This window comes from Equus quagga, chromosome 7, assembly GCF_021613505.1.
Source record: "Equus quagga isolate Etosha38 chromosome 7, UCLA_HA_Equagga_1.0, whole genome shotgun sequence".
In the NCBI taxonomy this organism is placed as follows: Eukaryota; Metazoa; Chordata; class Mammalia; order Perissodactyla; family Equidae; genus Equus; species Equus quagga.
Genome location: NC_060273.1, coordinates 19234728 through 19251422, shown reverse-complemented (window position 1 = coordinate 19251422; position 16695 = coordinate 19234728). Strand labels below are relative to the sequence as shown.

The window sequence follows — 16695 nt, the reverse complement described above, 5'->3', positions numbered from 1 at the left end:
CTTGTGCTGAAATATGTTTACTAGTAGGGATCAGAAAGAGAACAATAGTTAGAATATTTCAGTGGATTTTGAGGATGTGGGTGGGGAGAAATGCGCAGGTGGAGGAGACACATGAGTTCTGATTTTTCTCTGTCACTAGCACAGGGCTGTGCCTGCACATTTGGACTATAATGTCAGAGTCAGCCACCCCCATTCATTTTGGCAGCTGCTTCTTGAACATGAGGCAGAATGTCTAGGAAGAGAAAATACACCGCCAGACCAGCCTTACATCCCAGTCCTCAAAGTGATTCTGAAAAGCCTTCTGGTGAAGTTGGCACCACACCTTGTGAGAAGCCCTTGGGTAGACCCAGGGTTGGCAAACTTTTTCTGTAAACGACCAGATAGGAAATATTTTGAGCTCTGCAAACCATGCAGTCTCTGTCACAACAACTCAACTCTGCTGTGGTAGTGTGAAAGCAGCCATAGGTAATACAGGGACAAATCAGCCTGGCTGTGCTGCAAGAAAGCTTTATTTGTGCACACTGAAATTTGAATTTCGTATACATTCATATTCATGTGTTCTAAAATATTATTTATTCCTCTTTTGATTTTTTCCGACCATTTTGAAATAACTGTTCTTAGCTTGCTGGCCATACAAAAATAGGTGGTGAGCTGGATTTGCCAGCAGGCCCTAGTTTGCTGACCCCTGGCCATAAGATTAACTTTCGAAGGCAATACCACGTTTTAATTTCAGTTATGTGGATTTTGCTGTGGTAGGCAATTCTACACATTTATGGCTGCTACTGTTAGTGAATTTTTTTCTTGCTACCTCTTTTGAAATGTGGAAAGTTTTTTTTTTTTTGTCAAAGCTGTCCCTATCATTGTGACAGTCATTTCCTTTTTCATTCATTCATTCAATGTCTATTTATTCAGCACCTCCTGTGTGGCAGGCAGGTGCTAAGCTAGTGCTGGATGAGGAGTGATGGGTAAGGTGGACTTGGTCTGTGTCCCCGTGGAGCTCTCTCTCTAGCAGGGATGAGGTCAGTAATGCTCCGTGCTTGGAGGATCCCAGCAAGCATTGAAGGTGTGGATTTGAGCATTGATTTCCATGGCTCCCATACCACATGCTTTCTGAAGATGTGTGTCCCTGAATGCAGTAGTCAGTACCTAGAAAACAGAATGACAGTTCACAATAGGGGCGTTTTGCATTTCAGTGTAGTGATGGCAGGAACTCCTACAGAAATCAGTCCATGATTAGAGATGGAAATTGTCAGGACAATTGGAAATTTTCCTTGACTCTGTCTACTAGTAGGAGCATTTCTGTCTTTTTGTTGAGATGAACTCCTTCAGATTGGGAACGTTTCTGTTTTCTCCTGGCCTGGTCGTGGGCTGAGTGAGACGTCCTGTTCACCACGAGTAAAAGGTTGGACATTCCCACAACCAGTCAAGGGAAAGGTGAACTCATCAAGGCCTGCGCAACACTGCTGCTTTTAGGATTTGGGAATTAGGAGGAAGAAATCTTATCCTGGACCAAAAAGTGAGAAATAAATTAAGAATCCTACCTACATAAGCCTTGCTTGATTGCCTAGTGAAGTGGCGCAGTGGCTTGCATAGGAAAAAACAAACCCAGAGTAAAATGGTGAGCAGGAAGTGCCTTCCCGCTTCATATTGTTTTTCCAGTTACAGACAGGAAACTTTCAAGTGTGTTTTCAAGCACCGAATGTTGGATTCAAGGAAGGCTCTGACAAAGGAAAAAAAACTCCGATATACAAAAAGTTTAGGTCCGTGCAGCAAAATGTTTGATTTAGAACAATCTGATTTAACAAGTATTATTTTTATTATTGGATCACTTTGTCTTTACGTGTCTTAATAAATTCAATATGTTGCTCCCTCTCCCTTTGCTTTATTGATGAATTAACAGAAACTGATCAAAGTTCATGCATCTCAGTAAAAACCAAGTTTCTTTGGCTAATGTAAATGCCCTTCAGTGGGCACCTTGGCCAGTATTCTGAATAAGTGCTGCACTTTCCTTTGGTAAAAATTCCACGTCTCTGGTAAAGACGAACACTCCCAGACAGTTCAGCGTAGCTGCAGTTCAGCTGATCCTTGGACCGGTGCGGTGAAGAGGGAGATCAGGTCATTTGGACCACACACTGGAGGAGGTGGTTCCCTAACGTGAAGCTGGGCATAGCACAGGCCAAGGGGGAATCTTTCTGTGAGGTAGTCACCCCAATTTGTAGATTACATTCTGCGATCATGATTGCTTAAAAGTAATTTTTCCTAGATATCTCATATTCATGGATTGGAAGAATTAATATTGTTAAAATGTCCATGCTACTCAATGTAAGACCTGAAACTGTAAAAGTCCTGGTAGGAAAAGGGAAAAGCTCTTTAACGTTGGTCTTAGCAATGATTTCATGAATATGACACCAAAAGCACTGGGAACAAATGCAAAAATGAACGAGTGGGACTACGTCAAACAAGAAAGCTTCCGCACAGCTAAGGAATCAATCAACAAAATTAAAAGACAGCTTATGGAATAGGAGAAATTATTTACAAACCATATATCTGATAAGGGGTTAATATCCAAAATATATTTGGAACTCATATAATGCAATAGTAAAACCCCAAATAATCCAATTTAAAAATGGGTAAAGGGGGGCTGGCCCGGTGTCTCAGTGGTTAAGTGTGCAGGTTCCACTTTGGCAGCCCGGGGTTCACCAGTTCGGATCCTGGGTGCGGACGTGGCACCGCCTGGCAAGCCATGGTGTGGTAGGTGTCCCACATACAGAGTAGAGGAAGATGGGCATGGATGTTAGCTCAGGGCCAGTCTTCCTCAGCAAAAAGAGGAGAATTGGCAGCAGATCTTAGCTCAGGGCTAATCTTCCTCAAAAAAAAGGGCAAAGGACCTAAATAGATGTTTTTCCAAAGAAAACCTACAAATGGCCAACAGGTATATGAAAAGGTGCTGAACATCACTACTCATCAGGGAAGTGCAAATGAAAACCAAATGAGATATCACCTCACACCTGTTAGGATGTCTGTTATCAAAAAGAGAAGCAATAACCAATGTCAGCGAGAATATGGAGAGGTTGGAACCCTTTTACACTGTTGGTGGTATAAATTGGTACAGCCATTATGGAAAATAGTATGGAAGTTCCTCAAAAAGTTAAAAATAGAACTACCTTATGTTCCAGCAGTGTCACTTCTGGGTATATAGCCAAAGGAAATGAAGTCAGTATCTCAAAGAGATATGTACGCTCCCCTGTTAATTGCAGCATTATTCACAATAGCCAGGATATGAAAGCAACCTAAGTGTCTTGTAACAGATGAATGGATAAAGAAGGTGTACACACACACACACACACAGGAATATTATTCAGCAGTGAGAAAGAAGGGAATCCTGCCATTTGCACCAACATGGGTGAACCTGGAGGACGTTATAGTAAGTGAAATAAGCCAGACAGAAAGACAGATACTGTGTGATCTCACTTACATGTGGAATCTGTTAAAAAAAGTGAATTCCTAGAAACAGAGAGTAGACTGATGATTATCAGGAACTAGGGGATGGGGGAATGGGGGGATGCTAGTCAAAGAGTGGAAGCCTTCAGTTACGATGGGGAAGCTCTAGGGATATAGTGAGCAATATGGTGACTACGGTTACCAACTGTGCTACATAGTTGAAACTCACTAGGAGGTCTTACTGTGATCTTAAGCATTCACACAACAACTATAACAAAAAAAGGTAACTGTACGAGGTGGTGGACGTGTTCATTAACCTGACTATGGTAATAATTTCACAATGTATATGTAAATCAAGTCATCACATTGTATAATTTCAATATATAGCATTTTATTTGTCAATTATACCTCAGTAAAGCTGGGGGGAAAGTAATCTCTCCTGATTTTAGGTAATTTTTAATAATTTCAGTGAACCCTAAAATCTGGTTAAGAAAGTGCATTGGATATCTTTCTCAAATGAAATTTATCAGTGTAATATACAGAGTGTCCACAAAGGCAGGAAGCGTGGGGTAAACTTATTTTAAACTGTCTGTTAACATCTTCATATAATATGTTCTGTGTGTTTTTCAGCCTACAGATACCTTTTTAGGTAAAGTGTCTCTAAATTTAAAGCAAAGGGTCCAGTTGTTCATTTGAAAAGAGGACAATAAATGTACTGATTTGCCTTCTGTTTTGGTTGCTCTGTGTATTCTGGGTAATTTTGTCCAGACTGACAGTTGGGCCCATTGCCTTAGAGCTGTACTTCACTTAGAGTTATGTATCACTCGAAACCATCTCAAGTATGTTACTTAAAAACGTAACCAACATACTATTTTTTAAAATGTAAAACTGTGAATACATGTAGATCCAGAAGTCAAATAATAGTAAAAGGCTTAACAGGAGGTACAGTGGGTTCTTTGTCTACTCACCCCACCTTCCCAGGTGAGATTTCCCAACTGAAGAGGCAACCACTTTCACATTTTAGCTGTTTATTTTGGCAGTTACTTATATCCAGATTTATAAATAACGTGTGTAAACTGCTATCCTTCAGGTGATCAAGTGTAGGTGTTATTTATTGATTTCCTCTTACGATCATTGTGGGTTTAGGGCTCTTGTGTGACCTTCCTCTCGGTTCTGCGCCCTCATTCTTTTAACACAGTTATATTACAGGTTTTGGATATACTGCTTTTGATATTTATATTATTATATCCAATCAGTTATTTGCAGCTGAACAGGGGAGTGCACTATGACTGTCCTTCCAATGGACTTTTTGTTTTTTCTCTAATTAATTCTTGCTTTTTAAAAAAAATTTTAGATTTGCTTTATTTTCTTTGTGGCTGTGGCAGTGCTGTGCTCATATAACTGACTCTCTGAAAAACAAAAAAAAAAAAAAAGAAGGAAAAGAATAAGCCCTGATTTGTATTGTTTGCAATTGTTTGTATTGTATTTGATTTCTCATTTCAAGTTACCAGTGTGAGGTTGCTGAACAAGATGCTGAGAAAAGATGCACATAGTTTGTTCCCCTGTACCACTGAGCTGTGACTAACTCTTTCACACCTGCTATTAGCCCACATTGGGATTTTAAACTAAGTTTTCTTTTTCTTCTATTTTAAAATAATTTTGTTTCATTAGAGGACGTATTTGCTCTGAATCTTTTTTTTTTTGAACTTGTGAATATTTTAAGGCCTTGGGACTTTCTTCTGTGTATACTTACATGTACAGAGGGAGATTCTGGAGATCTCTCAGAGGTGTTCAGGGTCCTGTCCAGATCTTTAGGTCCTGGCCAGAGAAGACGAGGTGAAAACTACACAACCCAGTGTGTTATCTCTCTGGAGGAGGGGTGAGGCTATTGGTGAGAGGGAGCAATGGTGAAGCTATGGCAGTCTCATGCCGTGTATGTCCCTGCTAGGCCAACTGTCAGGGCTCTTTTTGAGGCAGTTGCTTGAGCTCATGATGAGCTGGGGCCCTGCTCCACTTCCCTAACTGGAATGACTACCTGTGTTTGGCACTTCAGCAATGCCTGGCACCATGCATGCCAGTCAGGGCTGGGATGGCATATTTCGGCCTGCTGCTTACAGAACTTGTTCATACAGTTGAGAGTGGGCCTCTTCTGGAAGCTTGGACCTTGATTTCATCTTTAGGCTCTGCTCTTGTGGACCTGGGAGGTACTTGAGTCAGGTCAGAATTTCAGTTTCCTGCAGAAAACAATGAGTGAGCCACGACTATAGGCATCTCCAGGTTGACTGGGGCACTGCTGTGACAACTGGTACTGGAGTTCTGTGTGGCAATGCCTAGGTTTTCCTTGACATGCCAATGCCCAAGCATAGGCTGGAGGTGTGCACCGTCATCCTTGTTGCAGCTACTGTTGCTCTGAGCTTTATCAGGGTTTTGAGGTCATTCTAGGGGTTCCCATCCACTTTCTTGCCAAACAGCTTTTCTTTCTTTTGCATTGGTTCATGGGCAAGATCATTCAACCTTCCATTCTGCAGTGTATCTAATGAAAAGGCTTCATAATATCTGGTTCATTGATGGCCTTCCCGCACCTCCTGCCCCCTGCAATGTTAAGAGCTGAAACAGACTTTCTTTTTCCTGTAAAAATGTCCTTGTTCATTTCCATGGGAATTTGGTAGGCCTGTTAAATGACTTGGCTTAAATCACTATTTGAACCAGAAGTCCAAAATGGCACTTTGTAGTAATTCTGGGTGTGATGTATATCAATGATGCTGCCCTTTTGAACTGCAGAGAAAAGTCTTCTTAAAAAATTATTGTGATTTGGCAACTGAGACTCCAGCAGCTCTGAATGCTCCTCAGCTGATTGCTGGCCGTCATGTCGGTTTTCTGGAAAGGTCAGTGAAGTTAACAGCAGTTCTAAAGCATAGATAAGGGAAAGTTGTGAAAATACTTTGTTTCTTTATAAAGATGAGCTATCTGAAGAAGGGAATACTCAATTATTTTTATTGTGTGTGAATCATTGCATAGTATTTCTGGATTTCTGACAAACTTCTTTCAATAAGACTATGAAACTCAGAAATGATGATTTTAAGACCTGAAGTTTAATTTTCTCCAGAGCAGACTTTTCTCCAAGTGTGGTCTGTAGGCCTCTTGCCGTGGATTTCTGGGCTGGGAGGGGCTTGTTAAAAATGCAGGATCTTGTTGCTGACCTACCGAATTAGAAACTCTTGAGATGAGACCTGAAAAATGGCAGATTAAATCAGTGCACCCGCTAACCCCTGTGGGGGATTGTGTGCATACCCAAGTTTGATCTAGACCATTTGTTCTGACGTTGGATTGCTATTCTCTGCAAACTTTTGTTTGTTTTTCTTTGGTTTTGCTTAAGTTGCCCTCTAATGTAAAAATTGGTACAATTTCTCCCCTTGTTATCATTCATTTCTGCCTGTTTTGTTTTAAAGATTTTATTTTTTCCTTTTTCTTCCCAAAGCCCCCCGGTACATAGTTGTATATTCTTCGTTGTGGGTCCTTCTAGTTGTGGCATGTGGGACACTGCCTCAGCGTGGCTTGATGAGCAGTGCCATGTCTGCGCCCAGGATTCGAACCAAGGAAACACTGGGCCGCCTTCAACGGAGTGCGCGAACTTAACCACTCAGCCACGGGGCCAGCCCCATTTCTGCCTGTTTTGTTTTAAACTCCAGGATAATAGTTATTAAATTTCATGAGTGGCTTTTCATTTCTGGATTTTTAACTCTGAATTTTTAATTTTTCCCACAGAGCTGAGAAAACAGAAGTGCTCAGTGAAGATCTGTTACAGGTAACAAGATAGAATCTTTTTGAAGTGCTCTGTTTAAAGGAAAAAAACCCAAAACCTGTAGATGAGAACTGAAGCTTATGTTTTTTTTTACCTGAAAGAGAATAAAATTATTTAGCACAGTTTTGAGCAGAAGGAAAAGCAGTTGAGTTGCACCGTGATAGAAAGGGATCTGAAACTTTGGTGTCATATTGTGAAGCTCAAATGGGGTAGTGTTGTTTTCAAGTGCCAGGGGTGAGGGTGGGGATGGAGGCGGGGCTGGCAGTGTGGCCTGGTCACGGGTGCTGGGCAGGCTGGGGGACTCTAGTTCACCGTTCTGGCGGTGCCTTTGATGAGACAGGCCCTGCCAGCTGCAGCAGAGGACCCCGCTGGCTAGAACCTAGAGTTTTGACTTCTTGCTCCCTCTCTCACTGTTATTCCCCAACACTGGCCTGAGTTGCGTCCTGAGGGAATCAGAGTCTCAGAGACAATGGCCAGATCTCTCAGAACCACCCAGAGGCTTTAGGGTGGCCTCACATCATCAGGCTGACTTTCTTTCTTCTCTGTAGGGAGGGGCGTTTCCCACCAGGGACCTTACCCAGGGCCTCTCCACTCCATCTCTCAACAGATTTCCCTAACTTTGGGGCTGGGAGTTTCTTCCAGGAGGCAGTGGACCCTTGATACACATGACTTCCCCCAGCCCCACTCAATCCCCACCCGCGCCAGAATACTTAGGGAAGGATGGAACCTCTTCTGCACAGAGGTTTCTTTTTCTTTTCTTTCTTTCTTTTTTTTTTTTTTTTTTTTTGCGCAGAGGTTTCTATCAAGTCTCCTCGCCTGTCTTGCCTCTCATTTGCATAACCTACGGCAGGTCCACTCCATTGAGTTCCTGAGTTCCTGAAGACCAAAGAAAGATATGCTCCCAAGTGACTTTCTGTCTCTTCTCATGGAGAGAAGTCGTTGGCATAATTGAGAAAAACGCTGCCTCCACCACACCATGCCGAAACATCCTTCTCAATTATGACAGCCTTCTGTGGGTAGAATATTTTAAGAGCACTTTTTTCTTTTTTTTAGGACTAAAAGGTTTTATTAAGGAGTTGAAGTATTTTTAAAGATTTATTTAAGAATAACATTCTTAACAGTACTTCCTCGTTTTTTATCATATATTTCAAATTCATTTTCAGACTTTCAGAAATACTTTTTGGTCCAGTTAAGCTTTTACTAAACTAGGTTTTCATGTCATTACCTCCCTCCTACATCCCATATCAGTAATGGACATTATCTGATTTAATCCTTGATGCTCTAAGATAAGGCCAGGGGACCTTACAGGCCATTGGAGTGTGTCAACTCAACTGGCAACTGTCCGTTCTTCTCACTTTGCCCAAACATCCAGTGGGGCCTGAAGAGTTTGACAGTTTCTAGGAACTCCTGTTTTCTAACACAGATACTTACCCCATGTCTGCTGTCGCTGGGACTGATGTTTTCCCTTCTGATTTTGTTGTTTGAACTATAAAGAAAGAGAGTCATGGTTAAAAGTGTGGAGTTGGGTGCCCAACTACATGGATTGGAATCCCAGGTCTGCCCCTGACTGGCTGTGTGGCCTCAGGAACTTACTCTTAACCTCCCTGTGCCTCAGTTTCCACTTCTCTAGAATGAAGGTAGTAGCAGTGTCCGCCCCCAGGGTTGTTGGGAGGGTTGAAGGAGTTCAACATGGAAAGCACTGGGAATGGATTACAAGACATGATTTTGTTTCTGGTATGTTCTGGTGTGAAACTTCCCTTAACTTGTGCTGTGTCCTCCCACCTCTTTTCTTAGATCTCTAAGAGAGCAGTTCAGGAGGCTGCCTGTTGATTTTGCTTGTATGCACTTTCTCCAGGAGGCTGTGAATCCCTGGAGGGGGGAACCACAATTTACTTACTGTTGTTTGTCTAATACGTGCACAGGGACTCATATATACTTGTCCTTTCAACAAATATTAAGTGAGCATCTTCCATTCAGCTGCCAGACAGCATTCCAGGCACTTGGGATAAATCAGTGGACAGAACAGACCAAGGCACCTGTTCCTGCAACTTTACATTCTAGTGGAAATTGGAATCAGAATGAAATGGAGTTTTTTGGGGTTGTTCCCCCCTGCTTTTGTGGCAAAGGAAGAGTGTATATCAGTTTTCTAGTGTTTCTTTTTCTTTTTTTTTTTTTTAAAGATTTTATTTATTTTTTATTTTTCCTTCTTCTCCCCAAAGACCCCCCAGTACATAGTTGTACATTTTAGTTGTGGGTCCTTCTAGTTGTGGCATGTGGGAGGCCACCTCAGCATGGCCTGATGAATGGTGCTAGGTCCGCGCCCAGGATGCGAACCAGCGAAACCCTGGGCGGCTGAAGCAGAGCGTGCCAACTTAACCACTCGGCCACAGGGCTGGCCCTCCAGTGTTTTCAAATGTGGTCGTTATGCGATTTAGAGAAGGTGATGTGGCCTCTCCTCCTAAGTATAAACTTGCCTGTCAGATCAGGGCCCTAGTGGCCGGGGCTTGGATATAAAGGAGAGCTGCTGGTGCACTGAGGGGCTTTGAGAAAGAGCCACACACCATTATATTCCGTAAAATGTCTTGGGGTAAAAATGTATTCTGCCTTGAATTTGTTGATTTCCCTTTAAAATAGAAAGCTTCCTTAAGGCACTGCTCTCATTCTCAGTGAGTCATCAGGACACACATTTTTGGCATTCCTTCCTGTAAAAAGCAGCTCTCTTTGCCATAAACAGCCATATCCCAGCAATAATATTTTGGGAAGCTAATCATGATGCATGGGTCCCCTAAGTCAGTGTTTCCTACTGCTGGCTGTCCATTCTGCTTTAAAGGTTTATTTAAAAAAAAAAAAAAGAAAAAGGAAAAACAAAAACCACCCCAAGCCTAGTAAGGAATAATTTTAAAAGCAGTAGTGTTCCATGTAAGTTGTGGATCATTTACTCTGACTCTGTCTGATGTACTTTGCGGGGAAGGCTTCATGGCTATGTGCAGGAGAGAGCGTCTGAAAGCCCCTGTGGGTTTTCCCACTTGGCTGTGGGTGTGGGTCTGGGCTGAGGATGTTCATTTGCAGTTCTGCAGATTGGACCCAGGCCTTTGCTGGTGCTGGAGTGTGCAGCTCGACAGCCACCCCTCTTTCTGATAGCAAGTTTTAGTCGGAACTGTCCCCTCTCCCTGCACATACAGTCAGCCTTTAAGGGATCTAAAACCCTGGGTGTCAGGGAGGTCGGTGGTTTCCAACCAGGGACGCTTTTGGTCTCTGGGGGGATATCTGACAATATCGATTGATACTGGAGAATGTTTTTGATAGTCACAATGGAGGGAGTGGGGTGCTACTGGCTCCTAGAGGATAGAGGCCAAAGATGATGCTAAACATACCACAATGTGCAGGACAGCTCCCCACAACCCAGAATAATCTGGCTCAGAATGTCCATAGTAGGAAACCTGGTGTAGGTGAATGGGGGCCATTTCCATTTACACCCAAGCAGTAAGAAATTAAACTATAGGATGCTTTTCCTGCCTACAAGCAAACACTACATCAGAAAGATGCTGAGTTTGTTCTTAAGCCCTGCAAATGGCTCATTTGTCTCTGTTTTGTCAGATCGAGCGACGCCTGGACACGGTGCGGTCAGTGTGCCACCATTCCCACAAGCGCCTGATGGCATGCTTCCAGGGCCAGCATGGCACTGATGCCGAGAGGAGACACGTGAGTATCCAATGCGACTCAGAACCATAGTTCATGTGTCTCTGGGAGGCTCTTCGCCCTTTGATCAATTGTTTTCTCCCAAGCAGCATCAGCAGATTTGCCTTCAGATTTGTACCTTATGTCACCCTTCATGCTCATGACACCTGCCTGACCAGAACATTCTTTTGTGCTTAAGACATTGCTGAGCTGAAGGCTCACACTGCTTTTAAAGACTCACTGAGCCATTTGTCCTTGATAAGAGAATGGACGTGTCGATTATGAATGCTTTGATGGTGAAAAACTGATAATCTTTTTTTTTTTTTTGAGGAAGATTAGCTCTGAGCTAACATCTGCCACCAGTCCTCCTCTTTTTGTTGAGGAAGACTGGCCCTGAACTAACATCTGTGCGCATCTTCCTCTATTTTACATGTGGGACGCCTGCCACAGCATAGCTTGATAAGTGGTGCGTAGGTCCATGCCCGAGATCTGAACCGGTGAACCCTGGGCCACCAAAACGGAGTGTGCAAACTTAACCCCTATGCCGCAGGGCCTGCCCCCCTGAAAACCCTTTCTTAAATTGACTTAGAAAGTAGAATTTATTGGCTTACTAACTGAAAAATCCAGAAGTTGAGATGGACTTGAGGTATGGATTCATCTAGCATTTCAATTATATAACCAAAAATCTAGTTTCTTTCCTTCTTTCCCTTCTGCCTTCTTCATTATCTGCTTTATCCCTAAATGGCTACCTCTCATGGTTGTAAGTTGGCTACCAGCACCTTCCATGGGCTGCTTCCTTGTGCATGTCCAGCAGGACTACAGAGCATCTCTTCCCACAGTTTTCTTTCTTTCTTTTTTTGTTGAAGTGTAGTTGACATACCCTATTGCATTAATTTCAGGTGTACAGCATATTGATTCGACATTTATATACATTACAAAGCAATCATCCTGATAAGACTAGTTTCCATCTGTCATCACATAAAGTTATTACAATATTGTTGACTATTCCCTACATTGTACTATACATTATATCCCCATGATTTACTTATTTTGTGATTGGAAGTTTGTACCTCTTAATCCTTTTTACCTATTTTGCCGATCCCCCTGACTCTCTTCCCTCTGGCCACCACCAATTTGTTCTTTGTATCTATGATTCTGTTTTGTTTTGTTTGTTCATTTGTTTTGTTATTTTTGAGTCTACATATAAGTGAAATTATACGGTATTCTTCTTTCTCTGTCTAGCTTATTTCAATTAGCATAATACCCTCTAGATCCATCCATGTTGTTGCAAATGCAGGATTTTATTCTTTTTTATGGCTAATATTCCATTTTACATATCTATCACATCTTTATCTGTTCATCTACTGAAGAACACTTAGTTTGCTTCCATATCTTGGCTGTTGTAAATAACACTGCAGTGAACACATGGGTGCCTCTATCTTTTTATATTAGTGTTTTCGTTTTCTTCAGATAAATACCCAGAAGCGGTATTGTGGATTATATGGTAGTTCTATTTTTAATTTTTTGAGGAACCTCCATACTGTTTTCCGTAGTGATTGCACCAATTTACATTGCCACCAACAGTACACAAGGGTTCTCTTTTCTCCACATCCTCGCCAACACTTACTTGTTGTCTCTTTGTAGTAGTTATTCTGACAGGTGTGAGGTGATATCTCATTGTGGTTTTGGTTTGCATTTCCCTGAAGATTAGTGATGTTGAGTACCTTTTCTTGTATCTGTTCGCCATCTGTGTGTCTTTTTTGAAAAAATGTCTGTTGAGGTCCTCAGCCAATGTTTTAATCGGATTGTTTGTCTTTTTTGATATTGAGTTGTGTGAGTTCTTTATATATTTTGGATATTAACCCCCTTATCAGATATATCATTTGCAAATATATTCTTCCATTCCATAGGCCGCCTTTTTGTTTTCTTGATGGTTTCCTTTGCTGTGCCAAAGCTGTTAGTTTGATGAATTCTTATTTGTTTATTTTGCATTTGTTGCCCTTGCCTGAGGAGACATAGCCAAAAAAATATTGCTAAGACTGTTGTCAAAGAGTTTACTCCCTTTGTTTTCTTCTAGGATTTTTATGGTTTCAGGTCTTACATTTAAGTCTTTAATCCATTTTGAGTTTATTTTTGTATATAGTATAAGAAAATGGACCAGTTTCATTCTTTTGCATGTATCTGTCTAGTTTTCCCAACACCATTTATTGAAGGGACTGTCTTTTCCCCACTGTATATTCTTGCCCCCTTTGTCATATATTAATTGACCAGCTAGGCATGAGGTAATTTCTGGGCTCTCTTATCTCTGTCCCACTGATGTATGTGTCTGTTTTTGTGTCAGTACCATACAGTTTTGATTACTATGGTTTTGTAGTATAGTTTGAAACCAGGAAGCGTGATAGCTCCAGCTTTGTTCTTCTTTCTCAAGATTGCTTTGGCTATTCAATGTCTCTTGTGTTTCATGTGATGTTTAGGTTTATTTGTTCTGGTTCTGTGAAGAATGCCACTGGTATTTTCATAGGGACTGCATTGAATCTGTAGATTACTTTGGGTGGTATGGACATTTTAACAGTATTAATTCTTCCAGTTTATGAGCACGGTATATCTCTCCACTTATTTCTGTCATCTTCAGTTTCTTTCATCAATGTCTTATAGTTTTCAGTGTATCGGTCTTTCACTTCCTTGGTTAAATTTAACTTGGTTAAATGTATTGGTTTGGGGCCGGCCCCGTGGCTGAATGGTTAAGTTCAAGTGCTCTGCTGCGGCGGCCCAGGGTGTCACCAGTTCGGATCCTGGGCGCGGACATGGCACCGCTTGTCAGGTCACACTGAGGCAGCGTCCCACATGCCACAACTAGAAGGACCTGCAACTAAGAGATACAACTATGTACTGGTGGGATTTGGGGAGGTAAAGCAGAAAAAAAAACCCCCAAATTTATTGGTTAACTTGGTTAAATTTATTCCTAGGTATTTTATTTTTTTGATACAAGTATAAATTGGATTCTTTTCTTTTTTTCTTTGCTGAGGAAGATTTTCCCTAAGCCAACATCTGCTGCCAATCTTCCTCTTTCCGTATGCAAGCCAGCACCACAGCATGGCCACTGACAGATGAATGGCATAGGTCAGCACCTGGGAACCAAACCTGGGCTGCCACAGTGGAGTGTGCCAAACTTAACCTCTAGGCCACTGAGGCTGGCCCTAAATTAGATTATTTTCTTAATTTCTCTTTCTCTTAGTTCTTTGTTAGTGTATAGAAACACAGCTGATTTCTGTGTATATTTATTTTGCATCCTGCAACTTTACTGAATTCATTTATTAGTTGTAATAGTGTTTTGGTGGCATCTTTAGGGTTTTCTATGTACAATATTACATTATCTGCAAATAGTGACTATTTTATTATTTCCTTTCCAATTTGGATGCCTTTATTTCTTTTTCTTGTCTGATTGCTGTAGCTAGGACTTCGAACCCTATGTTGAATAAGAGTGATGGGAATGGGTATTCTTGTGTTGTTCCTGATCTTAGAGGAAAAGCTTGTAACTTTTCACCATTAGGTATGATGTTAACTATGGGTTTTTCATATATGGCCTTTATTATGTTGAAGTATTTTCCCTCTATACCCATTTTGTTGAGGGTTTTTATCATAAATGGATGTTGAATTTTGTCAAATGCTTTTTCTACATCTATTGAGATGATCATATGATTTTTACCTTTTGTTTTGTTCATGTGATGCATCATGTTGACTGGTTTGTGGATACTGAACCACCCTTACATCCCTGAAATTAATCCTAGTTTATCATGACGTATGATCCTTTTGATATGTTGTTGAATTTGTTTTGCTAATATTTTGTAGAGGATTTTTGCATATAAGTTCATCAGGGATATTGACCTATAATTTTCTTTTCTTGTCATGTCTTTATCTGGTTTTGGTATCAGGGTAATGCTGGCCTTGTAGAGTGAGTTTGGGAGCAATCCTTCTTCAGTTTTTTGGAATAGTAAGAGAGGGATAGGTCTTAATTCTTCTTTAAATGTTTGGTAGAATTCACCTGTGAAGCTTTCTGGTCCTGGACTTTTGTTTGTTGGGAGTTTTTTGATTACTGATTCAATTTTATGATTAGTAATCGGTCTGTTCAGATTTTGTATTTCTTCCTGATTCTAGTCTTAGAAAATTATTTGTTTCTAGGAATTCATCCATTTTTTCCTTGGTTGTCCAATTTGTTGGTGTAATTATTTGTCATTATCTCTTATGATCCTTTTTGTTTCTGTGGTGTCTATTATAACTTCTCTTTCATTTCTGATTTCATTTATTTGAGCCCTCTCTCTTTTTTTCTTGAAAAGTCTAGCTAATGGTTTATCAATTTTGTTTATCTTTTCAAAGAATCAGCTCTCAGTTTCATTGATCTTTCTGTTATTTTTTTAATCTCTATTTCATTTATTTCTGCTCTAATCTTTATTATTTCCTCCCTCTACCATGTTTGTTTCTTTTTTTTCTAGTTCTTTTGAATATAAAGTCAGATTGTTTATTTGAGATTTTTCCTGTTGCTTGGGATAGGCCTATATGGCTATAAACTTCCCACCTAGAACTGCATTTGCTGCATCCCTTACATTTTGGACCATTGTCTTTCTATTTTCATTTATCTCAAGGTATTTTTTAATTTCCTCTTTGATTTCTTTCTTGACCCAACAACTGTTTAGTCTTCCAGTATTTTTCTTAATGGAATGAGAAAACTTTTTCCAAGGCCTTGGCGAGTAGAAGTCTCTTTCCATTGCATTGTTCTGTGTTGAGTCACATTCCACATTCCTGAATATTCCCATTCCGCTCTAATTCCTATGGGTAGGGGTTAAGATTGGGTGAGGAGATGCAGTATACTGGTTGGCTTAAGATAATCATGGCTCATGCCAGAGCATGGGCTGTGGACCTACCTCCAGCTCACAGGCTTCATCAAGAAGAAGGTAGATCCCTAAGAGAAAACAGGACACTGTATAGAAAGGAAGAAGAATGGACTCTAGGAGAACAATCAAATGTCTGCTCCAGGATACATTTTTTCAGAGTATCCAGCTTCCCATGTACCACCAGCAGAACACAGAAGCTTCTGTTATTTAGGCAGTTTTGTCCTTGGTTTTGCAAGTTGGTTCCTTATGAGCATATGCTAACCTTTAGAAGCCCATATAGAATTAAGGTGATAGTTTCAGTGGCAAACAGGCAAACTACAGTTTGCTATACTGTTTTGTTTGTCACCAGATGTTTCAAAAGTAAGAACTGGTATGCAGATGATGTGTCACCTTTCTTTTATATTTCCTACAGACAGATATGGCACTTCTTGACAACAGGGTATGCCTCTCTCTCATAATACGTAGTTTTCTGCAGTAGTATATATCAAAGGAGTGGAAGTTTGCATACACCTAGAATTCCAGGAATGCTTGCTGTAGGTCTCGTCCGTCAGAACCAGATGCAATCCACTGGTTCTGCCCCCACTGCTCCTTCTCATTCTCTGGCCATGGCTTCTCTTCTGCCTACCCTTTTCATATCATTTCCTAAGATTCTGTCCTTTTCCTCCTTATTCACACAGTCACATTCCTTGGGCCACCTCTTCTATTTTCATGGCTTCTAACCCATGTGTTTATGCCAGGGACTTCTAAACCATTTTCAACCAAGCAAAAAACTTCCTCCCCTAGATGTCTATTTTATTTATTTTTTGTTTTTATTTTTTTTGAGGACTATTAGCCCTGAGATAAGTACTGCCAGTCCTCCTCTTTTTGCTGAGGAAGCCTGGCCCT

The 16695-nt window shown here is 41.0% G+C and overlaps 1 protein-coding gene across 5 annotated transcripts in view; it reads left to right on the top strand.

Annotated features, from left to right (window-relative positions):
• Positions 1–16695, top strand: part of ARHGAP17 (Rho GTPase activating protein 17) — an 87226-nt gene that overhangs the window by 24220 nt on the left and 46311 nt on the right. For all 5 annotated transcript variants that reach the window (XR_006889320.1, XM_046665868.1, XM_046665865.1 and 2 more), the window contains exons 2-3: positions 7207–7246; positions 10841–10945. Coding sequence is in view for 4 of the 5 variants with exons in the window: in XM_046665868.1 (XP_046521824.1) it covers positions 7207–7246; positions 10841–10945 (145 nt within the window). In the remaining variant the exon portion in view is untranslated. The remainder of the gene's footprint in view (positions 1–7206; positions 7247–10840; positions 10946–16695) is intronic.